This window comes from Pygocentrus nattereri, chromosome 4 (assembly GCF_015220715.1).
Source record: "Pygocentrus nattereri isolate fPygNat1 chromosome 4, fPygNat1.pri, whole genome shotgun sequence".
In the NCBI taxonomy this organism is placed as follows: Eukaryota; Metazoa; Chordata; class Actinopteri; order Characiformes; family Serrasalmidae; genus Pygocentrus; species Pygocentrus nattereri.
This window is the reverse complement of record NC_051214.1, coordinates 34,852,613-34,878,801: the sequence shown is the minus strand read 5'-3', so window position 1 is coordinate 34,878,801 and position 26,189 is coordinate 34,852,613. Positions and strand designations below refer to the sequence as shown.

The following is a 26,189-nucleotide window of genomic DNA, read 5'->3' as shown; positions in this document are numbered from 1 at the left end:
TCTTTTTCAGGGACGTCCCTGCTTATTTCAGCAAGACAATGCCAAGCCAGATTCTGCACGTGTTACAACAGCATGGCTTTGTAGTAAAAGACTGCGGTTACTAGACTGGCCTGCCTGCAGTCCAGACCTGTCTCCCATTGAAAATGTGTGGCACATTATGAAGTGCAAAATACAGCTGAGACCCCGGACTGTTGAGCAACTGAAGGTGTACATCAAATAAGAATGGGAAAGGATTCCACCTACAAAGCTTCAACAATTAGTGTCCTCAGTTCCCAAACGCTTATTGAGTGTTGTTAAAAGGAAAAGTGATGTAACACAGTGATAAACATGCTCCTGTCCCAACTTCTTTGGAATGTGTTGCAGGCATGAAATTCAAAATGAGTGAATATTTGCAAAAAACAATAAAGTTTATCTGTTTGAACATTAAATATCTTGTCTTTGTAGTGTATTCAATTGAATATAGGTTGAAATGGATTTGCAAATCATCGTATTCTGTTTTTATTTATTTTTTACACAACGTCCCAACTTCATTGGAATTGGGGTTGTGTGTGTATATATATATATATATATATATATATATATATATATATATATATATATATATATATATATATATAACCATAACATCAACACCACCTCTGTGTTTCATCTTTCTGTTTTTTCAGCTTTAGTTCTACATTTACAGAGTGACGCTTATATATACACTGCAGGTCAGTTGTGCTCGTTTTATTCCTTTAACGCATGGTGTCTACATATGTGATCAAATCTGTAACTTTGTAATGTGAGTGATATTTAAGTGGATAAAAACACAATTCATGCTTTTCTGGGTGATAAAAACATCTTTAAAATATTTACTACGTTCCTGATTTTGATTAAACCAATGACCGAGATGAGCTGAGAGTCTGCTGCTGTCAATATGCTTCAGAGCTACACACACTCAGTTTTGTGTCAAGACACAACAACATGGAAATATTAAACCAAACGCAACAGCACAGAAAACGCTCTTCCGTGCTCTGAAATGGCTGCAGGCTTTGGCGGAAATGTACAGCAGGTGTCTGACTACAACGCTGAAAAAATAAAGGCTGTTTTGAATAACACGTGTCAGGCAGCTGCACATGAATAAAAAGCGTTTCATCGGCACAGTCACTGCTCAAAACTATCGAAGCAAACTGAAAGACCGAGTCTTGGTGCAATGTATTTTATTAATTCAAATATGAACACGTTAATTAATGAATTAATGCTAATTCAAATGAACACGTTTATTCAGTGTCTGTTTAAACCGATATCAGGTTGTTAACCGCAGGTCAGCTGTTGTGGTTCATTGGGTTAAAGGGTCTCACTTCCCTGGCGAGCTTGAGAAAGCGCCTCTGATTGGTTGGAATGTTTCCATGGTAATGGAAACAAAGCCAAAATGGCGTTCCTTCAGTGGAGTTGCCAGGACGTGGCGAAATGGATAGAGTCTCTCGGATATCCCCAATATACGGTAAAATACTCTTGTAATCACAAGAAATGAGACCGTTACATCTCCCGCCGTAGTACCAAAACTGCTGTAACACTTAGCCTGTGTCCTAAACCACTTAATAGCACACTACACGCAGTGTCAGGAGAAAGAGAACGATTCGTTCCCACAGAGTACAAACACATGAGCTCTCTAGGTGAGCTAACCAGCTAGGTTACCCTCAAAGCTACCACATGGGTCTTAAGGCCCAGTGGGGTTAAATGAGTTTGAAAGGTGCACTACATTCACTTTTTAGAAAAATAAAATAAAAGCATGGCATCAGTTATGGAGCCACTGTAACTTAAAAATTAGAACTGAAGTGAAATATTAAACAGTACAAGTTACACCCCCCGCACCCCCCCCCCCCCCCACCTCTACAAAAACAACTTTTTACATGTATTTTTAATGAAAAGCGGCTAGACGCAACTATGCTTTAGTGTAGCACCTCAGTGACATGAGGGGTACAACCAGTGACAGTTTAGTACCTGTCTCCTGGAGTTTAGGGCACACCAAGTTCAATTGTATTTTTTTAATTAGGTGGAAATCTTCTTTGGTGTGAAAGTAGAGGAGGCAATGGCTAGGGCAAGATGGAGGCAGATGATCCGCTGTGGCGACCCCTAAAGGGAGCAGCTGAAGGAAGAAGAAGAATTAGGTGGAAATCTTCTAATGTGCTTCTTTTATATGTCTTCTAACAATGGCAGAAACATGCACATAGTTCATATTTTCCACAAAAAGTGTGTAAAGACAAGCCAGGACATACCAGGGACAGTTGTAACACTCATTTTTACACTGTGAACAGGCCTGTAGAACAATAACAGAAGTGAAATCTAACTGTGTTTTTTAGATTCTTTTGAAATGTGTAAGATTTCTATAAACAAAACTAATAATTTTCCGATAAGTTACAGAATATTCAAGCTTTTTTTGTTGCACTACACCAGGAGGGTCTAAACCTTTTGTTTTGTTGAATCAAAGTTCAATGTTTGGGGTGGGCTAACATGATTTGGTACTAAAATGCTTGGAAATGCATTTTAAACAGAAAAGAAGAATTTAAGTTTTATTTCAAGGTAAAGTGTACATGGGAATCTATCTAATCCAAAACAAACAAAGAAATAAAAAAATTTCTCAGACTTTTAAAGTGTTTTCATAGTGGAGAAGTGTACTTCTTTGAAAATGCACACGCTTAAGAAGATGATGTGCTTGTTGCACAATAACTGTCCTGCTGATACTACTGCATTGGGTTACCCTGTAGTATGTAGAGTACAGTGGTATGTGGTTTTGGATGCAGCTGGATGTCTTTCCTAGTCTAAAGCACACAATGGCATTCAGCCTTAGTAGCATTACATAATCATTAGTTTGTAATACGCGTGGAAAAAAAGAAAATCAATGTGTGAAACAGGGCAAGGATGCTCCCCAGACCAGCTATTAGAGCCTCGTGAAAACGAAATGAAATGATGTTTCATGCTTTAGTTGACAATTAGATAGAGCATTATTTTGACCCCATTAGGGGTTAAAGATGACCAAGGTAATCCATTGGTGTTTTAAAATGTAGGACAAATCACAGTGATTTGAAATAGGCTAGAGCCAGTGTCTCCCCTATTGTTTTAAAGATGTGGTCTGGACAGCTTTCCCTTAATAATGCTTTGTCATCATTGTCCAGTTATGCTTTGCTAGCATCACGTGGGAAAGAAACTGCTCTGCTTTCCATGCCCATCAGCAATCTCTACTCCTTACATACAGTCTTAAAACACTGAGAAACAGAGACATCATCCTACAGTATAAAGGCATTAAAACCGATGTGGACAATTATTTCCTCTCAGTATGAGAGACCTCTTTTAAATTACAATTTATGGTTTGGTTAGTCTAGCCTTTCTCCTTCAAGGAACAAAAAAGAGCCAATACCCCATGTTTGTACTGATTAATTAGAGCAATAACCTATGTGAAAAGATTTGTTTTAATTTATATTTTAATTATTTAAATTGCTCACAGGCATGCTTCACTGAGAACCTCATCACCGGCAAAAAGCTGATTTATGTCAACTGCCGTTACTTGCCACAGTTAGGAATCACTGACTTTGAACATATGAAGGTAAGAAAGGGACAATATGGGCTCTTAAAGTTTACAGCATTTCCAGTCTTTCTGAACATGTTCTATTGATTTTTCCTTTCCAGCATTTTTCAAGAGGATGTTTTTCGTCAAAGTTAAGTGAAACACGAGAATATGGAAATACAAGAAAGCAGTGTTTTAAAGCTTCTACATGTAGGCTTAAATGCATTGTGGTTTAGCTTTATTCCTTTAGTGGTATGCATTTGCTGGTACTTGAAAATGAACAATTAACTCTGACAAGTTTTTTCTGTTTAGTCTGTCCACTTATCACATTTGTGATAGAACATGCTAGCACATTTTTAATAATCATACTGGGCTTTCTAGAACTTTTGATAAGTCTTAAAAAAATAGTGACATCATGACGCATTTTGACTGGTTAAGTAAAATATCACAGAACACAGTTAAAGGCTACTTTCATACATGTGGTACCTTTAACATTTAGTAGGTCTGTCCCTTTTTAGAAGTATTATAAACAGCAGTTATTCCTTCTGCAGGCTATCTCAGCTCATGTCAGAGAGCTGCTGGGTGTCTCTGAGTCTCTCTGGAGTCGCAGTATTGCAGATCCTCCACGGGATGATATGGGGATGTTCCTAGAAATGAAGAGCAGAACAGGAAACAGGGCTGATAACCTCACCTACGCTCACTTTCTCAAAAACCAGAAGAAGTAAACAACTGTTGATAAAGTTCAATAAAAAAAACTGAATGGTATAACATTTTTTTCATTTGTTGAACTTTATACAGCTGAACAAAGTTTGACATGGAATCCTCATTTGAACAATTTTACTAACGTTCTCACCCAAAGTGTGTATGATTGGTAAAAAATTGGGATGTTCCTGGGGTTTTCTTTCATTCAGAAGTGGAACACCCTGCGGCCTTGCAGGCACATGCCAGAGGGCTACGGTTTCCAGGTGTGTCTCTGTGCTGAGCATTTTTGCTTAATTAACAGGGGGATGGAAGTTGGGCCATACTATTGGTTAATATTATTTGTCCCACCTACTGGTGCACAGTGGTATAATCAAAACTAAGATGTTTGAGGTGGCAAAGGTCGTTACACTTTGATGGAAGATTTGAAGAAAACAAGAATATTGTCTTTTAAATGATATATGATGAATATGACCAGGCAATGAACCAGCAAGGTAAAACAGTGACATTAAGTGACCAAGAATGGTCCCATATCATACATTTTCCAATTTATTTTTCCCCCCTGAGATTTATGATGTGTTTTTATGTACCAAAAACATTCATATTTTACCTGACCATTTTCCAACCACTTGTTATCCCCTTAGAATTTCTGTGCCTTTAAGAGTGATATGATATTTAAATTACCTTTGTTCTGGTTGGCTGGCCTATATGTTGCTTGATTTAGAAAAAAACAGTCCAGGCTGAAACACTCCTTAAAACTTCAGTGTTAATGGGTGGATATATGTAAATACACTTGTTTATGTGGCCTCACAAACAAAAGGATTAAAAACGATCTGTTGAAGTTTAGGTTTTATAAGTGGACTGTAATGGACTGGGAGGGGTTCTGTTTTGCCCTGGACCCTATTTTTATGTTGTCTTTTTCCCAACAAGTAACTCAATCATCACTGAACCTGTGAAAAAAGGAAAATGTCCTATTTTTTTCCTCTTAAAATGCAATAAATGTAATTTTATATTTATCCTACACTAAGGATGATGAGTTGCATTGCACTTAAAGTGCCATCCAGCAGGCAGCACAAATGCATGGAATCATGAAGGTCCCCTCTGATAATGCCATTTAATCTCTCCTTCCTGAAGCAGATTCAGTTGAGCTTAATGCAGATGCCTAAGTGGTCCCATTAGCGTTCATACAGAAGACACGGGGATGATGAGGGGCCCTCCTGCAGACGCCTTTAGCAGCATCCCAGATCCGCCACGCTTCACCTGATGGCCCCCAGACAACGACGGCAATGAACAAAGGCGAGAAGAAGCAGAAGCAGGGCGTTCTGGTTGGACCAGTGGAGAAATGAAGCTCTCCGAAGCCGCGCTCTGAACCATGCACGTCCACCTGCAGTCTGTACTGCGCCACAGCAGCAGAGGAGGGGTGTGAAGTGGAAGCCCTACGGATGGGACACCTGCTCCATCCTCCTCGCCTGACACCACTGGAGGCCATATTTGGGGTGGGTGAGCGGTGGAGTGATGTAGGGGCAGACATGTGCGTGCTGGGATGAAGCGAGCGCCGGCGTTCCCTGAGAGAGGAACAGACAGGCGAGCAGCTGCAGCGGCGCGGACCGAGCTGGGGGCTTTGCGAAGTCGCCGTCTTCTCAGTGGGATTGCTTAGAGGATTCCTTCCGCTTCTTCTCCTCTCTCCGCTTCTCCTCTCCTCTGCTCTCCTGCAGCCATGGTCTTCTTGAAGGACGTGCGCGCACGCGGAACGCATCGGCGTTTTCTTTGACCATCATCGCCCCTCTTTATCTATCTGGGTCATCCGAAAGGGGCTTCGAGCAGGTGGATGAACTGGGCGAAAAATGCAGTGACTCGCGAGGAGGGAAACGAAGGCTTTTCAGCGTGAAGCAAGGCTCATCTCTCCCCAAGGTACATTTTTATAAGGCGTTGCAGCTTTAGTGCTTTCCTACTGCCCGTTGCTGCTGGGAAAGATTTTGGTTCGGGTGTAGGTTTTTTTTTCTTTCAGGCTGCCGATGTTGGTTTTCAGAGGGCGAAAAAAAGGACGACCAACAAATCTGCTTAGCCTAGAAAGATTGTAGTCTTGCAGAGATGCACTGCAAGGTCACAAAATTCCTCCCTTTACCTGAAGGAAGCGCGATTGAAATGTAGGATGCCACCGTGGCTTGAATGCCAAGTGCTCTCCTACACTCCAACGTCCGAGTTTGAGCTCTGAATGGATTATATGGCATCAAATTAAGCTTCGTTATTAGCACTAAATCCATTTGTGGACCATTAATCTCGTGCGTTTTTTAATCTGCTCAATACCCGATAGATGTTCCTCCACCATAGCAAGAGAAAGTAGGCTATGGCTTCAACCTAACCTTGGTCTTGAGATGCGAGCAGAGTCTGCTGTTCTTTTCTGTCAAGGCGTTGAGGCTGTGATGACTTCCTCATTAAGAGGGATCAATATTTTATGCACAGATGTGATGCTTGGCTTTTTATGTTGATGTGTGTGAAAGCAGATCGAGAGACTTGCATAAATGGAAGTTTTTTTCAATTCTGGCTATAATGCAGATATTTTGTGTTATATAGCTGTGTTTTGAATTAATATATGCATATACCATGTCCAGTATGTAATTTTATAAAAGTATGCCCCAAATGGTGCTTGTTTAATGAAGAACAGATGATGGTACTGTGAAAGCCAGGGATGCAGCTGGGGAGGGATATGGTGAAAGCAATAGGGAGCGAGATATTGTGTCGATTGCACTTAAGCTCTCCAGTTGCGCAGGTCGTGTAAGCGGTGATGCCTCTTCAGATGCATGCCACCAGGCTCACCTGATCATGGTGAGGTCCTGCATTCAGCCATCTGCAGGTGGGCTGTCCAAATTCACAGGGTATATGGCTGAAGTACCTGTTCCTAACGCTGAGAGAGATAGACTGCATCACAGCTGACGTTAGTGCATGTTACATGTTCAGCAGGAAAAGCAGTGGCTCATGCAGGGTGTGATAGACCAGGGTGATTAGGGCTTCCTTTTGCACATGGATAAGCTGCTAACGAGGAATGAACATGGATTTACTGGCTTGGTGTTTTGTGACAACGTTTGTGAGCAAGTGGTCGCCAGTGCTCCATTAGCCATAAACTCTCACTGCCTCAACGACCAGACGATTCATGAAAATGCCCTTTAAATAAGAAGCTTGGCAGCAGTCCATTTTTCTAACAACCGTCTCTGAAAGGCCCGGTGGCTTTTGTGTCTGCAGTTTCCCTTTGAATCTTTTATGTTTAATCTGGTGGCTGGGGGGGCTGGACGCAGTCAGTCAATACAGAGAAAATCATACATCTTTGCTCTAATAGCTCAGAACCAACCACATAGCAAAGGAACCAGCAGAAACCGTCTTTTACAGTCCGATAACCTGTGTCTGACTGCTGCAGTCTAAAACCTGATCCCAGATGACCCTGATACACGACAGCGTGGTGCAGGGCAGAGGCTGTCTGAAAGAAGGAGGCTATCTAAAAGGAGGGGTCAGATATAATAGCCCTGAAGTTGTGAGAATGTTTCTTATATCCGGTTTCAAATTTATCAGGTGGATAAACGTAGAAGACCACAACAGTAAAATGATTGAATAATATGCAAAGCATTAATTAGTATGCATAGATTGATTGATGTTTGGCAGTCATTTCCTCTTTCTCTGTTTTTCTGAACTGCACTCATGCTCCCGGTCATGAGCTTCCAAAAAAAGTAAAAGGAAAAAAAATCCTGAGAGATCCCTTCATGCTGTCCTTTTCACGTTTGACTGAATCTTAGACAAGGGGGAAAAAAGACTGCTCTGAGCGAATCGATGCAGTGTTTCAGCGGGGGGAAGTAGCAGGTCCACTTCAGCCCAGTGAAAATCCAAAAGCTATGCCAGCTAAAGCAGCCAGCTGGTTGGCACGCAGCTCCGGTGGCAGTTGCTCAATAAAGTGGCACGATCTGGAGGGCATTTGACATGCTAAAAGAGTGTCATAATGAGCCCATTAAACAATTACATGACAGGTCAGGTTCTCACTTCATGGGGCGAATTATATCAACATCAGGTCACATGTATTGCTTCAAAGAAATGTGTACTAACACCTCCTCTGCTTTCCCAGGATCTGCACAGAATGTTTCTAAATTTATAGAGGTAGGCCTTTCTAAAAGGAGCCAGGTGGCCTGAGTTGTAGAGGAAGCTTCTAAAGTACATACATGTTTGATTTTTCCTTTTTTTCCATTCCAAGATTGTTTTTTATGGTGTTATTCCTTTTGTATTCTTTATGCTACATATTTTCTTATCATAATGCTGTGCAACACGGCTAATATTCGTTGTTGATGTTCATAGCTTTCCTACATGGCCTAGTTGCCCATAGCGCTGGTGTCATTTCAGTCTGTTGCATTGCTTTCCTGGGCAGTGGAGTGGTCGCTTATGATCATAATCATGATACATGACAGTTATTATTTCATAAGCACAAAGTCAGGCTGAGACACTCTGAGCATTTGTAAAAACAGCGAAAGAGTTTCCCTTGATGGCACTTGACATGCTTAGATATTCAGATTTAAAAGATGTGGCTCTCTGAAGATTCAAATACCAGGAGTAGCAAAAAACCGATCTGCTGAAAAATTAATGCATTCAGTGTATTTGTACAGAGCATGTGGGAATTAGAGGATTCTTCATCTCAGAAAAGAGAGCAAGATGAAAATAAAAGGCAGCTGGTTACTTTTTAATGTATATATACAATCATATGCAAAAGTTTGGGCACCCATGGTCAAATTACATGTTTTGTTGATTTTCACATCCTCTACAGTGAGCTCATTTTAATTCACAGTTACTGTATATTAGCTGAATTTACCATATTGGAAATAAAAAATAGAACATAAAATGTGGCCTGTTTAAAAGTTATGGCATATTTTACATTAGATTTTTTGTTTGTATGTTAATCTTAGCCAGTAAAGAGAAGTGTTAACTTATTTTTACTTAGAAAATAAGGGTATTTAATGTATTGCATTTGATGTGCGTATATATATATATATATATATATATATATATATATATATATATATATATATATATATATATATATTAAGTGTACACACAATGTAAATGGCAACAGGCACTTTCACATTATGTCACAAAATGAAAAATGGAGATACAATATACTATATTTATATATATAGTATATTGTATCTCCATTTTTACATTGTGTGTACACTTAATAATGAATGGGCCAGAAGAAACGGCCTAGAATTACTTGGAAAAAAATCTGGTTCCACTGACTTACATTGTAAGTAAAGTATGTATTTTCCTTCTCCTATAAAGTTATAAGATAAGAGGTTTTGTTCCAACAACAGTGATATATATATCACTGTTGTTGGATATATATATATATATATATATATATATATATATATATATATATATATATATATATATAGAGAGAGAGAGAGAGAGAGAGAGAGAGAGAGAGAGAATTGTGCCAAATGTAGTCTTGTGTATATCAGCCCTTCAGTCTTCTGAACAGTCTAAATCTTAGGTTATATTAAATGTTATACCCTTGTCAAGGGTATATCTCTGCAAGTGGCTGAATTTATCTCTCATCTTCTCATCTTCTCTTTGCTATTTTATAGTAAGTAACTTGAGCGGCAGTGAAGCACTATGGAAAATCAATATGAGCAGAACAACGTCTCCCTCCTGACATGGCATCTGCGCTGATCCCTTCCCTTTGTCTCCACATGATCTTTGGAGGCATCAGCGTAATTTTGATGAGTAACTAGATGGCCAGACGAGTCTTTCATCCCTTTATACGCAAAGATGAAAGGCTAAGCATTATCATATCAGAACCCTGCATCAGTGCAGCAGGGGCTTTAGTCTATCTGCCCCCAGACAGGTTTTTGTGCATCCTTTAATTCCGATTTCTTGACACTTTATGAGTTATGACAAAAGATGTTTACAGTACTTAAGAATGGTGTGGAACATTAAGTGGGTCCTTGCAAAAGAATGGCAAGTGCTTCACCAGCGCCGTAACCCTGTCATAAGAGATTAGGAAATGATCTTTTGCACATCAGAGTTACTTTTATAGCTCTGCCATGCTCTATTTATTTGATAGGCTTGAAATTCCACACTGAGAAACTTCTGGCTCTTTTGTCTTCACAGGTGTGTTATCACAACAGTGTATCCAGATGGAGACTCTATTTGTTTACTTGGTGGTCATTATTATGGCAGTAAAAGCCCAGAAGATCCAAATATGTCCCAAACGTTGCGTTTGTCAGGTGCTGTCTCCTAACCTGGCCACATTATGTGATAAAAAGGGGCTTCTTTTTGTGCCCCCGAACATTGACAGACATACCGTCGAACTACGGCTAGGTGACAATTTTATAACAAACATCAAACGGAGGGACTTTGCCAACATGACCAAGCTTGTAGACCTAACTCTCTCCAGGAACACCATTGGCTCTGTTGCACCCCATGCTTTCAACGACCTGGAGAACCTGCGTGCCCTGCACTTGGACAGTAATCGTCTTACACGCATCACAAACGACACTTTTAGTGGCATGTCTAAGCTCCACCATCTCATTCTGAACAACAACCAGCTCACTTACATCCACATAGGAGCCTTTAATGACCTCTTGGCCCTTGAAGAGCTTGACCTCTCCTACAACAATCTTGAGAGTGTCCCATGGGTGGCCATCCAGCGCATGATCAACCTTCATACTTTAAGCCTGGACCATAACATGATTGATTATATACCAGAGGGGACGTTTTCAGGACTTCTGAAGCTCAAGCGGTTAGATGTCACCTCCAACAAGCTACAGAAGCTTCCACCTGATCCAGTCTTCCAACGAGCGGGTGTTTTGGTCACCTCGGGTGTTTTTGGCCCAACGTCCTTTGCGCTGAGTTTCGGAGGGAACCCACTGCGCTGTAATTGCGAGTTGCTGTGGTTGAGGAGATTGCGGCGTGAGGACGACCTGGAGACTTGCGCAGCTCCCCAGCACCTCTCTGGACGCTACTTCTGGACCGTGTCTGAGGAGGAGTTCCTGTGTGAGCCTCCACTCATTACACGTCACTCACAAGAGACCAGGGCACTGGAGGGCCAGCACATTACTCTGCGCTGCAAAGCTCGTGGTGATCCAGATCCTGTCATTCACTGGATTGCCCCTGATGGTAGGCTAGTGTCCAACTCAAGCAGGACAGTGGTCCACAGTGATGGGACGCTAGATATCCTAATCAGCACAGTAAAGGATTCAGGTTCGTTCACCTGTGTGGCATCCAACCCATCTGGAGAGGCTCAGCAGACTGTGGAGTTGCTAATTACCAAACTGCCACATTTCACAAATGACACAAGCCTGGTACAGGAGCCTGACCCTGGCTCGTCAGACATTGCTACGTCCACCAGGATGGGTGGAGATGGCAGCCCTGCTATTGCAAACACCAAAGCTGGACAAGAAAAGCGGGTGCTGATCTCTGAAATCACATCCTCCTCAGCCCTGGTGAAGTTCAACCTGCAGCGGAATATTCCAGGGATTCGGATGTTCCAAATCCAGTACAATGGAACCTATGATGACTCTCTGGTGTACAGGTAATTTATTTTTATGAACTGTTCTCTGTTTTGACATTTGCATGACTTCAAATACTGTGACCATGTATAATCATTCTTTGTCATTCACAACAAGTATCAGTACATAAAAAGCAGTTAGGTTCTAAGTACACACTCCACTGGAACTAGTGGCATTTTTGGAAGCAATGTGCTGCGTCTGGGCAAGAGAATGCAGAGCGAAGTGATAGAAACGAGACTCTGATTAAAATATAATGTAGAGTTGTGAGTTGGCAGAAAGAAGAAACACAATTCTTATCAACTTGAATAGTCTTCAAAGAGGTCTCCCTTGTTCCTTAAGCAGCTTCGATGACTGCACAGTCTATGAAAATGATGGTGGAAGGAAGGAGGAGTGTGCTAACTCAACAGGAGTACTCTAAACAGACTGCAGAGGTTAAGTGGCTCATGAAAGGAGACCTTCAAAAGGGCCTTGAGTTTTATCCACACCAGCAGGGAACTGTTGGGCCATAGACCAAAGGCGTTTGATTAGTTGTCAGATATGTTTTATGCTTTGCGCAGCTTCAGATGAGTGTCGTAGTGAGCCTTCCCTTTCAGGGTAATGGGAAATATTTCCTATAGTCCGTAAGAGTTAGGAGGCTAGAGTAAGCTTTTTAAAGATTTTTTTAATCTACTTCTATAAAACTAAACTTTGAAGTATGTACTTATACGAGAGAGAAAAGAAAGTCTGGACGAACCAACAGGTCTTTAGAGTCTTATTATCCAGTTATTAATACTAAGACTTAAAATAATATGTAACTACTATAAAACTAATATTTAAGCTATGTACTTATAAGTGAGAGAAACATTAATGAGGATCAACCAACAGTATTATTATCCAATTATGAATGCTAAGACTTTATAGTGCAAAGTAAAAGGCACCAGGTGTCATAATATTTAAATATAGCTATGTTATTCATGCCGTGCATAACCAGTGAACCTATACTTGTCTTCTGAGCTTTTATATGTAATGTTGATGAAAGATGTATTTGTATGTGAATGTGTACAGTAATGAATTTGGGTTCTATTTTACCTTAGTAAGTGCACCACTCCACAATTAATAAACTTTAAAAAATAAGGGCAAATTATAGGTGTGTAAGAAATTATAAGAAATTTTCACACTATGTATGATGCCGTAATGATACGTGTCATGATGCTTTGACACAAAATGTACTAGTAGTGACACATTTAAAAATGACTATCAAAAACTAACTAATTATGCTCTCTATCATGAAACATGCACAGAACAGTTGGTCAGTGTTCTTTAAGTACTACAGATATCCATTATATGCTCAGAAATGCATTTTGAGTATGACAATAACAAAAATTATGATGATTATGATAAAACTACCATCATATATGCCACCCCTATCAAAAACCTTCTATCCAAACTATCATACATCAATTTATCAGGAAGCATATTCATAGGCATTTCAAGTAATGACTTTCTGTGCAGTAACTTTTAGATGCATTAAATGCTTCAGACATCTGGTTCCTATCACTACCATTGCAAACATTTCTGACTTACTAAGTAGAACAGTGCATTTCACATCAAACCACTCTGAATGATTTATATCTTAAAGGTTTAATTATACAGAAGTTTAGAAAACTAAGGGATTCACACAAGAGTACTGCTCATTTCCTGATGTTTCTTTGCAGAATGATCCCTCCAACCAGTAAAACCATCCTGGTCAACAACTTAGCAGCTGGGACATTGTATGACCTCTGCGTGCTGGCAATTTACGATGATGCAATCACCTCTCTCACAGCTACGCGGGTGGTGGGGTGTGTTCACTTCTCCACAGAGCCCCAGTACCTTCGTTGCCACTTTATGCAGTCCCAGTTCCTTGGAGGCACAATCGTTGTCATCATCGGGGGTGTCATTGTGGCCTCGGTCTTATCTTTCATCATTTTCCTCATCGTGCGCTACCGGGTTTGCAACCAGGAGGGAGTGGACAAGGGAGTGGAGCTGGGAGACATGCGCTCTCAGTCCAGGAGTGAGCAGTTGCAAGGCTGTGGGATCATCAAGTCCATGTCCAAGCAGGTTCTGGGCTCAGAGAGGGACTCCTGCCGGAAGGTATCACCCCAAATGGAGGCAGCTCCTTCTCCAGCTCCAGCTGCAGCCCCCCCACCTGTGCCTCGGCCGCCACCCAAACCCAGCCTTCCTGACTGTACTGTCACTACCTCTGCCGCCAGCCATAGCTGGCATCCTGCTTCACCCAACACCCGACGGCCAGCGCACATCACCACCCCCAAACCCACCGTCCCACACAAGCAAGACGCGCAGGTCAGCATGGAGCTTGACAACAGCAACAAAAACAACTCGACCAAGGCCCATCCAAAATCCGCCCAAATCCGGGCCTACTCCACCATGGTGACCCCGGCTTCCAGGAGAGCACAGCTAGAATCCTTGCACAACTACATGACTGTTCCGGTGGGGTGCGCAAGAGTGAGCCGTAGGCACTCCCTGAATGTAGACTCCTGTAAACAACCGAGTTACATGACTTACCAGCAGCAGACCGGCAGCCTGCGGTCCAAACGCAGTCTGTCCATGAGTGGCGGTGATCTGCCCCAGCTGGACACTTCAGGCAGACTCCACGGGAAGGACTCTCTGTCCAGGTCGGAGTGGGTTCTAGAAAGCACACTTTAATGAGGATTTTTTTTTGTAATCTTGCTATGGTGGATTTTGGTGGATTTACAGATTCTATTATGATCTGATGTCTTATAGCTCTGACTGCAAACCTTTTGGACAAAAAAAGTCTTCAGTTGCCGTCTTGGACATGGCACTCATATTGTGTGGAGGAAAAAAGGTAACACAACAGACTGGAAAATGCCAATGTTTTTTAAGCACAAGAAAAATACCATTTTCTGCATATCCTAAAATAATCCCATCGATATGTATATTACTTTGTTATATGGAATAATACATATGGTACATCGTGTACAAACATGTTACATTGTGTAAAATAAAATGTGAAAAGTCCATTTGTTTTCATCTGATATTTAAACGATTTTGCTTACCTTATAATGTTTTTGAGATTGTTCCTAATTAGAATTAAGATATGCAGTATATTATTTATTGAATATCCACAGTTATTTGCTAACACTTCAGAGACTGACTCTACAATCAGTATTGTTGGGCAATCAGGCATGCTTACTACTTGGTCAGGGTTCCTTCAGTAAATCTATATGTAACAGAATAATCAATCATATGACTATGACAGTGGTTATTTCATGTCAAGTCATTGTATTTATATTTTTAACAAGAAACTGTCTTCTGAGATGATATGTTTTTGTGCATTTTCAATTAGCAGAGTTTAATCTTCCTATTTACAGTTCTGATGTCCTCTTTAGGGGTTGAGTTATTGAGCTGTGTTTGTCACATGAGATCCATTGCCAGGTCCTGAGGTTGCAGACTACATGACAGACATCGATACATCAGAGTGTGTAACAAAAGAGCAATCAGAAAGCTGCCACGAGATTCAATACTCTTTAATTCTGATGTTATCTCCAGAGGTGGGCTCATGCTCTCGCTCTCTGGCTGGGCAGAGGTAATATAGTTCATGAAGTGGAATATCTCATGGCTGAAAAAGCCCGCAGCAGTGAAGGTTGTGCGGTAATTATTTTTAGAAGTGTTAATCCTCATCTCCCTCAGAGGCACGGAGTAGGAGAGGGGATCTTTCGCAAGCCTTGCCTTCTCCGAGCTCCTCTGTTTGTTCAAAGGAATGGCAAGAAGGCAATGAAAGAGGCCATTCTAGTCCCAGGAGCTCCTGCTCCCCCTCCCCTTCCCTCCAGCCCTCATACTTACACAAGCAGCTGCCTTTAAATTTCACACAAGAAAGAGAGCTAGAGAGCCTGCCTACACCCTAGTGCAGATGGCATTCATCAATGCCCCATCCATGAGGTAGATAAACCTATATAGGTATAAAGGTAGTAAAAGTATATTCAATGATGTTGAGGTCTGAGCACTGAGGTAGCCAGTCCATCATCTTGAGATTAACAGCAGCTGCTTTTATTGATAAGTATGAATTCATCTCAGCAGCTGCTTGGAGTCGTTATTTTGCTGGAGAATTCATTTCTTTCCAATCAAATGTTTTTCAGGAGGTATTTAAGATGTATTAATATTTGTTTGTACTTATTAGCATTTATGCTTTCAGTCAAAAAACAAATGAACGACTCCAGATGTTCTACCTTCCCAAACCTGCGCTGATCCCCCACCATGCTTGACTTGATTGTTGTAGACATTATTTTTCATTTTGGCAGCATATGTGCATCCTGTTACTTCCAAAGGTCTCAAATTTACACCCATAGACCTACACCACATCTCAGATGTCTAGTTTACATGTTTTAGTGCAAATTGTATTCTTTTTTGTCTATTTCCTTTTCTCAGTAACGATTTGTAAACAGTTTCACATCCTTTCAAACCCATCCCATCCCATCCCATGTCTTCTCACATTGGAAGGATAGACAGAAAAACCTCTGAATCTGAAACAAGAGTGGAGCTTGAATTATAAAAAAACATCCTGTTTAATTGACAACACTTTTCCATGAAGATTGTGTAGCTGAAACCAGCAATCGATGCACCATAAAGTAATTGGATTCCTTCATTAAAAGGAGAGTCAGGATAGTTCTGGAAATATAGTGTATATAGCTATATTACTATACTATACTAACTATATTAGAGTTACTATTTTGTTGCTTTGGGTAAAGGAAAGGTACCATTTGTGAGGTATTTACTATAAATCATCATCATCATAACATGCTTGTCACATGGTTTCAAGGTTTCAACCATCTGGATCCTTGAGCAGTGCTGCAAAAAGGAGTGGTTATTTTTTGCACATCTCAACCAGTCAGCTTATTTACATATATCTACAATATCCTAATACTATCATTATACATTTGAATGCAAAAGTTTGGGCACTCCTGGTCAAATAACATTTAGTTGTTTTTCTGAGTGAAAGTCTTAACACATCCTCTACAGAGAAGACACTTCTGCACATTTTAAATTTGTTTAATTTCAATTTTCTGAATTTAATTGTATAACATTGGGAAAAAAATAAATATAAAAACTGGCATGTAGAAAGCTGTTGCAGATTTGATATGTTTTATTTTTTCCAATATGTTAAATTCAGCAAATAAGTAGCAACAGTGCTCTAAAAAAGGATGTCATATAAGTTGCAGCTTTATTAACTTATTTTCACTTAGAAAATCAACAAATCATGTAATTTGATTATGGGTATTCAAACTTTTGGATTCAACAATGTAGCTCTTTACTGCTGATTCTTCACTTGTGTCTTTACCAGTGGCTTTCATAGTAAAACAGATTTATGTTTTAATATTTTGCTACATATAACACTAGAGAGACAAAGGCCTGTTTTCATTTGAACAAGCCAACTGTGATGCTTTATGGACAGATGAATGCAACCGTTCTTTATGGTGTCAAACAGATGAGGACATTAAACTGAGATGATGACAGCTGTACTGTCAATCACTGATTAATTCATGCACACCAAGAGGGCAAGGTTGTCCTTCTTTCTGCTCATTATCGATATTCTAAAGCTGCAAAGTTTCGCACGCTATGTGGTGGTCTCTAGTGGGTCCTGTAAGGGCACATAAATTAAAGATGAGTATCTGTGGCAAGAGCATCTCTTGAAATGCAACAAGGAGCTCCTTAGCTCTTGGGCTGCGTTGCAGTCAGCTGTGGATAAACAGAGCTGGCCGTGTTTGCAAAGGGTCAATAATGACTACTCCTGCCATATGGTGCATTGCTTCTTCAGTGCTGATCTGCCGAGGCCAAGATAATAAGAGTTTGGGTTTAATTCCCCTCATATAGGAGAGGAGTCAACCACTTCAGAGCCTCTTGAAGCTCTACAAGCTCTACAATCTTCATTTCTTCACACTTGCTCTCCAGCCAAGGCTATTGCAGTTGTAGGCTTTATTCACTTTTTAAACAGGTACAATTACCATTTGCCAGGAATTTTCTATGGATGATCATCATAATAACATGTTTATTATGTGATTTCAGCCATCTGGATTTTTTGACAGTGTGACAAAAAATTAGTGGTTATTTTTTTGTATGGCTCAACTATTCAGCCCCTCTCAAATCAAAAGATAAAAAAGGGTGAGACAATAAAGGAACCACATTCAGTTCTCTAAAGGAACTTTCAATGGATGCTCCTTTAAGGAACTCTTGTTGTAAATGTGATGTGCAAGTGTGAAGTATAAAGACCCTCAACATGTCGTGTAGATTCTATATCAAGGGTTTTTTACTAGAGATGAACGTCTAAGCCAATAACCATCTGGGAATCTTCACCCAACAGAGAATCCATACTTTGTAGTTTCTGCCAAAAAATGTACAATTTCATACTTTTCTGTGAATGATGTAAGGTACACTATGGGCCTGGTTCCCAGATCCAGATTAAGCTTAATCATAGACTAAAAAAGAATTTCTAATTGAGATATTCACCACTGGCACTGCAATTTAATCCATGTGTAGGCCTAGTCCTTGTCTTGGAAACTAGTCCTATATGTCCAAAGCTTTGACACCTGCTTATCCAATGTGCATTCTAAAAAAAGAGGGTTTTATAAGGATTGCTGCAGTAATAACCTCTTCTAGGAAGACTTTGCACTAGATGTTAGAACACTGCTGTGAGGATTTGATTGCATTCAGCCATGACAGCATTAGTGAAGTCACTACTGATGTGAAGTCATTAATGATGTTGAAAGATTAGTTCTGGTATTGGATGGAGCACCAGAGAACACAGTTCCACTGCTCCACAGCCCAAAGCTGTGGGGCTTTATGCCCCTCTAGCTGATGCATGGTATAACATGGTGACCTTAGGCTCATGTGCTCTTGCTCTAGAGAATCTCTTACTTTAAGCAATGCTTTTCTATGGTGATTAAACAAGCTGTGAGCATACACCTGTACCATGAGTGTACCTTTATGTCCTGAATTCACAAATTGAAAGGAGTGTCTGGATACTTTTGGACCTTTTGGACATATATAAGTGGGCGTATGTTTAAATGGAATTTTTCATTTTCTTACACCAAGTTTTCAAACACTTTGACAGGATGGGGGAAAAAAGAGTCCATCACATGTGATTACTTTCCTGCCATATCAAGAGCCCAGACTTTGTCTTTTTTTCATTATTCATGATCCAATTAAATGTCCACAAAGAGAACAGAAAATAAACATGTTTGAAGTGACTGATGCTACACCAAATAACTGGACTTTGCATACCTGTGGAGAGAAATTATAAACAGAATTATATTAAAATGTATGCGCTGGCAATTTCAGGCATATGCATTATTAATGCGGGAAAATGTGCTCTGAATGAACATCCTCGTTAATATTGAATGTGATTACTCCTTCTGGGAAAGTGCTGTCTAGAATACAGTAGGATAATTGAAATGATAAAGCCTAAACAAAGCTTATGACCAGGTCAACATGGCCAGCCACAGAGCTGAGGTGAAGCCGTCCGAATGCAGTGTCGTAATATACACAGCAATTTAGGAGAAAAACAAAAGTAATCCTTAGGGCATCATGAAGGTAATATTGGGCTTGGAGTCTTCTCTCAGTGTGTTTGTGTGCTTGTTCTGTTCAGTAACATAAATACTATTTCAATTACAGGACTGTACAAAAGCCAGACCACACACATACACACACACACATTTTCTAAGCTGCTTATCCTTCTGGGTGGTGGGGGGAGCTGGAGCCTATCCCAGGAGTCATTGGGCTGAAAGCAGACCACCACTCATGTACTTAATTTCCAGTCAAAATGGCAATTATGTACAAGTTATTAATTTTTTAGCATCAGAGAAAAAAGCAGAAAAATGCAGTGGGTTCCAAAAGTCTGAGACCACTTTGAAAATCTAGGATTGTTTTCATTTAATCCTGCAAATAAACAACAGTTTTAGAATTTTGAAAAATATAAAAACAAGGAAAAGTTATGGTGAGAGAAAGGCAGAGGAAATATTCAAGATTCTGCACTAATTTTAGGTCACTTTTCAAATTTAAGCAAATTTGTAACACTGAGCACTGAACACACTAAGGGCTTTGCACAAAAGCTCATATAGGTCATTTAGCCACTCTTAGATGGATTGAAACTACTCACCAAAGGCTTTTGTCGCTGTCAATGACCAGAGCTCAAGTAATCTCTGTCATTACAGCAAAAAGGGTACAAACACTAAGAAATTCTGAAATTCAGATTTGAAAATTTGAAATGTCAAAATGCATGTCAGATTGTTATGCTGATAATATGGAAAGCTTTGTATTGAACTAGAAAAGAATGCAAAACAGAGAACTTTGGTCCCTACTGTATATTTAAAAGAAAATCACATAGAAGCAACTAAATATAGTATCATGCTTGTCAGTATTTAGTTAGTGTGTCCTACTTTTGCTTTTATTACACTGTCCATTCTTTTCAGGAGACTTGCTTTCAGTCTTTAAAAGAAATCTGTAGAGATATTTTTTGTAAGTTGAGCCTCAGACCTAACATTTTTGCCTTCTAATGATCCAAGTAATCCCAAACGCATTCAGTGATGTTGAGGTCTGGACTCAAGGGTCACTCGTCCATTGTTATAAAAAACACCAACAGCTTCTTTGTTTGATTTGCAAATTTCTTTTTCTCAGTAACATCTTCTTGCTTTCAGATTCACAGTGCTGAGTTGTCTTTTTACAGTGGAAGGCTGGACAAAAACAGCCATGGACTTTTTTATTTCTGAATCTCTCAAAGATGAAAGCTTTAAGTACTGTTTATCTGACAGTGACAGGTGGTCTATCAAGTCCTGTGCAGCTGTTAGAAGTCCCCTTTTGTCTTTAAGTTTTAATATTTTTAAAACTCTTGTTTTTTTTGTTTGTTTGTTTTTTACTTGTCCTTTTCGTATGCAAGTGGAATATCTATTTTAAATCTCTTTGGAAAATCTCCTGAAAAATAAATAACTTGTACTTAATTGGTCATTTGGACTGGAGGATAGAAAAGGGAAGGGTGGACTCTGATCTTTTGCTCAGTGCTATATTTATATATAATTTAGCCATAAAAAGTCATAGAGATTATTAAGTCATTAGGGAGAATTGAGATACATAACAATGCAATATTTAATTTGTGTGGTTCAGGCTTGACTCTTTCATGTGAGGAGGTGTTTTGAAATGTAGCACTGACATTTGGACGTCATGATGCTTAATGTGCATTTGCTCTAAACCTATTAATCACAAGCTTTTGACACAGAATGCTTTTTTGATAGCTTGGCATTAGAATAAAACCTGTGTAACACGCTGAAGTAAACGTTATTCTCACTCATCCATTCAGTGTGAGTTCAAGGGCTAAAGGACACACAATCATCCTCTTATCAATGCATTAATCAATCACGGCTGTATACAGTTTTTTGCTGTTTTTTTTCTCTCTGTCTGTCTCTCTCTCTCCACCTCCATGGAATTCAAGGGTATCTGCACACAGCCCTTCATGACTCAGTTACCTTGGCAACATATTTCTGCATGAATATATGTGAAATGCAGGCTTTGCTCGCTGCAAAGATGCACAGGCTTCATCTAAGTCAAAAACGGTCGTCTGCTGATGTCTCATAGGCATATACAGGTTTCCACAAAGTGCACTCACAAAACACAAACACATGCACACACATTCCATCTTCATGTAGACTCATCCAACTCCCACTCAATGAAATATTCACATTAGACAAATGAATAATACATTATAAAGGGAACAAATAATGCATGATGGCAGACAAACTGTTTCACCAAAATCCACTTTCCCATTTCATTATGGTAACAAATAGGAGTGGCGCGTTCACAAACAACACAGTGAGGCAGGAGTGTGATTTGGCTCTGTGGGGAAACACTTCATAATCACCCAGAAGCATCCATGTTTCAGGTGCTTACAGCAGGCAGGAGGGTTCAACTGACATCAGCTGCATAACAAGTAGCACATTTGCTCTCCGCTGCCTTTGACAATCGAAACAAGCAATTGCCTCCATAAATGATCCGAGTCTAAACAAATGCATGAGCAGCCATGCAGAGTCCTCGCACTGTTTAATTGCCAATTCCGTGCACAGAGAGGCACAGAAACACCCTCCCTTTTTCCCTCAGCCTCTCTCTGTCTCCCGCGTGAACACACGCAAGGCGAACTGCAGGCAGGCTGGTCCCTGTTGGCAGCTCTTTAAGAGACAATATGAAATTTGTGTTGCAGTAGGTTTCACATGAGAGGTTTATGTACTGACAGAACTCACCACACAGAAAGGAAGCCTTAAGGAGGGCCTTAAAACAGCGGTGTGTGTGTGTGTATAAGGCAGGTGAATACATGAATATAAACATTCCAAATTTCCAACCTTATTATCCGTGCATCGAGTCAGGCAGTCAGAAGATATCTGCATTCTCTAACGCTCAGGCATAATCCCTGAAGACAAAAGATGCAATACTCAGAATCAATACAGCAGGCACACCACAAATACTTATTAATAGATGCTTTGTGGATGTTTCTTCACATAATTTAACGCAAGCCAGTTTTTGAGGCATAGGCCATGCCAGGTTGAGTAAAACATCTTTACTGACAATGTAATTTAATACAAGAGAAGATTTATTCTGTACCTAGCAGAGAAGGTAGTACTTCAGTTCCAAAAAAAGTTGAGACAGTATGTGAAATGGAAACAAAAACAGAAAGCAGTGATTTGTAAATGTACTTTGACCTGTACACAAAACTAAAAAAATATTTTTGGAAATGTGTGCTTACACTGAAATGGATGCCTGCAACAAATTCCAAAAAGGTGGGACAAGAGCAACTTAAGACAAGGAACATCGAGAAATGTTTAAAAACATTTTAAACAGTGATGCAATCGTTCTTGGGTATGAAATGTGCGTCCAGGAACACTCTAGTGCTTTACAAACCTGGATGGGGGAGAAGAAAATAGTATTGGCTGTTAACATTCTCCTCCAAGCACTTTCGGCTTTTGATATGTAAACGGAAACTTACTGACTCTATTTTATTTACAGTGGTGGTGATAGGAACCAGGAGTCACATTATCAACAGCACAAATATAACCATTATATTGATAATTCACAACCACCAGTGAAACTTTAAACTCTTTTGACGTCACCACCACTAGGAAATATTCTGATATGGTAAGTTTCTCTAGAATGGAGCGTTTCATATCAAACCATTCTGAATGACTGTTTACGTAATAACCATTTAGAACATTGGTTAGAATTCCCTTTTAACCATTTAACCACCTCATCTTCTCTGTAATATTTTGGTCCTGGCAAACTACACACGTATATGTTTTGGCAAAAATAATTATTATTATTATACAACTATTAAATAGTTATTTAGTGCTGTCCAGTATTATTGTCAGTGATGAACTGTTAGAATTATGGGTGAAGATGACTAAAGATGGTTATTAAAAGGGGTAATTTAACATTCACTGAGGTGATATTTGAATGTTTGGTAAAATCATTATCAACCTGTGAGCATTTTCTTGCATTGTCTTTGTCTTGTCAAGATAACAGAACTGACTCTTCTCTTACAATTTTACAGGGAGGAGAAGACATACGGTATGACACAATTCCTCAGTAGATTATCTTGAGGATCCCTTAGAGTCTGTAGTCCTCATCTGTGGACTCTTTTTAAGCTCACCTCGCCAGCTTTCAGATGTGTTTAGGTCAGGGTACTGGGCTGGACACTGCAGGAGCTTGATTGTCTGGTCAGTCATTTGGAGGTACTTTAGATCACTGTCTTGCTAGGAGATCCAACCACTACCCTATCTTAACCTCCTGGCAGAGACAGCCAGATTTTGACCTAAAATCTCCTTGTTTGATAGAGTCCATGGAGCAAAGCATCCAAGTAAGGTTTGAGGGCCTTTGAAGAAATACAGCCTCAGAGCACCACAGATCCACCATACTTCACTCTGGGGATTACGTTCTTATCTGCACAGCAGTGACTCTCTTTTAGTGCCAAACCCATCTCTGGGGTCTCTTGCCAAAAAGCTACAAATGAAAGTCCTGGCGTTGTTTAATGCTGCAGCATCTCTAGGAGGGTTTGGATTTAACTATAGCAGAGGCTTTCTTTTTGGAAAGTCCTCCAAATAGTTTGTTAGTATGGTGGTGATGTCTAGTTCTAGTTTGGGAGATTTTGTTACTCTGGGTCACAGTCAACTCCTGCGACTGTCTAACTTTCATATTTGGAAAAAGTTCTGCTTCTCATCTGCTTGTCGCTGTGTGGGGAGAAAAAACACTGACAATCTGACAGACTTTGTAGTGTCAATGCTAATAATATGACATAACTTGCCAAGTCATACTGGTGGAACAGAAGTGAATACTGTCTTAGTCCTGTAAGTAAAGAGGCAGTTTACCATAAGATTTAAGCTATGTTACATCATCAGTATTATGTCACTGTGAAATGGACTATTGTACTCAATGAATTCAAACTGTCGTCCCACTGCAAAACTATTTTTAAAAGAAAAAACATTTTTTGTTTAAAAAAAAAAACCCTAAGTATTCAGATTTTGTATATTTCAAGGGAATATGTTATGATCGATTAAAACTGAAAACAATGAAATGGTAATAAGCTAATGTGGCACGCGCCCACCCTCCGGGCCCCGGCGATGACGGCCGAGAGAGCCAGCAAAAAGGCAGGGCCCAAGCACTCAGCCGCGATGCCACAACTAAATATAGATAATATCAGCACTTGGAGAGACTTCCTATTAGGAGGTGACTGTCCCAAACACCAAACACCCCTAAATTTGTGTAAATGGTACTAACCTTTTTGTATTTTCTGTTTTTTTAAAGATATTTTTGATTTCTTTTAATGTACAGTTGAAAGATTCAGATTCAATCATTTGTTTAATAAAATAAATATAATTAAAGTTTAGGGTCATAAACGTCTGTGTAGGTGTGTCAGCTGTGCTTAAGCAGGTGTCATGTAGTCTTATAAACATTGCAATAAATTGTTACCGACTTCTCTGATCTCCCTATGTTGATGCTTATACACATTTATGTAACTATTGCCTATGTTTTTGTAATTTTTCTCTTTTCTTGATCCTCATCGCAACTATGCGTCATTCTGTAAAGCATTTTGAGTCACAATTGCCATAAAAGCTGCAAGATATATAAAGATTTGATAGATTGGTACAGCGAAAGTACACACAGTGAATAAGAATTTCTGAAAGTGCTGATAATTGTGCTAAAAATATGAATTTGTCTTGTAACACAAGAGAAGCCAATAACCATCCACTTGCAGTAGTTCTACAACAAACCACCATTTTTTAAAAGAATTTCTTACTTGATATGCAACACATTTAACCTCTGAACACTTTTCTACTTAAGCTATTGAATTCATTCAAAGTGCTGCTGGCAGTGTGCTGGTGAAACGTTTCACCGAGTCTGTGTTTAACCAGGTACTTTGTGAACGATCCTTCAGCAAAATCTGACACTAGTTTCACAAACTACTTAGCACAAGTACTTCCAATTTTAGTATCGGCATGATTCAAGAACTGGTAGTAATCTCTGAAGAAACAGCCCCTATAGCTATTACAGTCATCTGAGAAGCAGTTGGTATAAAAGGTGATTACTTTAAATGTTCCAAATTTCCAGCTGAGTATTATACATCAGCAAAGCTGTTTCTCCTATTCAGCGCGCTCTCAGTTTCAGAGTTTAATTATACAATATAAATGAATCAGCACAGCCTCTCAGTACCATGGACAGCGCTTCAGTGGGAATCAGGCTTAATGTCAGCAGAGCTGGATGTTACATTACTGGTCTTTAATGTTCAAAGTTTATTCTATCGTTGTCATTTAAATGAAAGCTCAATAAAAAAAAATTTTAAAGTGCAACTGGATCAAAGGAGAGTAGTTCTCCAATGTTGAGCAATGTCATCTTGCCAAAAGCTCTGTACAAAGAAGTCTCATGACCACCACCAGAGTCACACGGACAGTGGTATCAAAGACCAAGAAGATGGGAAAATATTCAGAAGTAAATTACCTGTGTGTAAATATGATGCAAGTCTTAACCATTACATCTTGACCACAAGAGGTCAGCACACCATCCGCTGTCATCAAGAGACATTAGCGACCAGTCTCCCAGACCCAGATAAAGACCAATACTGGACTTTAAAATTAATTTATTCCAGGTCTAGGCCTAATCCATGTCCAGAGATGCTATAACAGGCCATTTCAGCTGCACTGATATGCTGGTGGTTTTCAAGGCTTGACTTCCAAAAGACATACAACAATCTATATATATGAATGTTTTTCTCCTTTTTTTTTTTAATTGCAGCTCACTGAAATACATGGAAATGTAAATATTAACAAAGAATATTTCATGGTTTAGGCCTTTACAATGCATTCTAAATAAAGAAAAAAAAA

The 26,189-nt window shown here is 39.7% G+C and overlaps 2 protein-coding genes across 3 annotated transcripts; both read left to right on the top strand.

Moving 5' to 3' along the window:
* Positions 1 to 1,267: 1,267 nt before the first annotated feature.
* On the top strand, positions 1,268 to 4,314 carry LOC108411748 (sterile alpha motif domain-containing protein 15). 2 transcript variants are annotated; one of them, XM_017683480.2, is made up of 4 exons: positions 1,268 to 1,483; positions 3,485 to 3,583; positions 3,667 to 3,696; positions 4,096 to 4,314. In XM_017683480.2, exons 1-4 carry the CDS (start codon positions 1,412 to 1,414, stop codon positions 4,267 to 4,269), a joined length of 375 nt encoding a protein of 124 aa, XP_017538969.1. In that variant the 5' UTR covers positions 1,268 to 1,411; the 3' UTR covers positions 4,270 to 4,314. The 2 variants fall into 2 exon arrangements, with proteins under 2 accessions (XP_017538969.1, XP_017538978.1); XM_017683489.2 differs by lacking the exon at positions 3,667 to 3,696.
* A 1,170-nt stretch (positions 4,315 to 5,484) lies between these two features.
* lrfn5b (leucine rich repeat and fibronectin type III domain containing 5b) lies at positions 5,485 to 14,805 on the top strand. The gene is made up of 3 exons (XM_017683266.2): positions 5,485 to 6,154; positions 10,388 to 11,810; positions 13,482 to 14,805. Exons 2-3 carry the CDS (start codon positions 10,414 to 10,416, stop codon positions 14,470 to 14,472), a joined length of 2,388 nt encoding a protein of 795 aa, XP_017538755.1. The 5' UTR covers positions 5,485 to 6,154; positions 10,388 to 10,413; the 3' UTR covers positions 14,473 to 14,805.
* Positions 14,806 to 26,189: the final 11,384 nt, after the last annotated feature.

Bases quoted from the DNA above. Each gene is read 5' to 3' on its own strand.
- lrfn5b (XM_017683266.2), top strand. From the start codon at position 10,414: ATGGAGACTCTATTTGTTTACTTGGTGGTCATTATTATGGCAGTAAAA. The intron at 11,811-13,481 runs GTAATTTATTTT...GTTTCTTTGCAG, and splicing joins GATGACTCTCTGGTGTACAG to AATGATCCCTCCAACCAGTA.
- LOC108411748 (XM_017683480.2), top strand. From the start codon at position 1,412: ATGGCGTTCCTTCAGTGGAGTTGCCAGGACGTGGCGAAATGGATAGAG. The intron at 1,484-3,484 runs GTAAAATACTCT...AATTGCTCACAG, and splicing joins TCGGATATCCCCAATATACG to GCATGCTTCACTGAGAACCT. The intron at 3,584-3,666 runs GTAAGAAAGGGA...TTTCCTTTCCAG, and splicing joins CTGACTTTGAACATATGAAG to CATTTTTCAAGAGGATGTTT.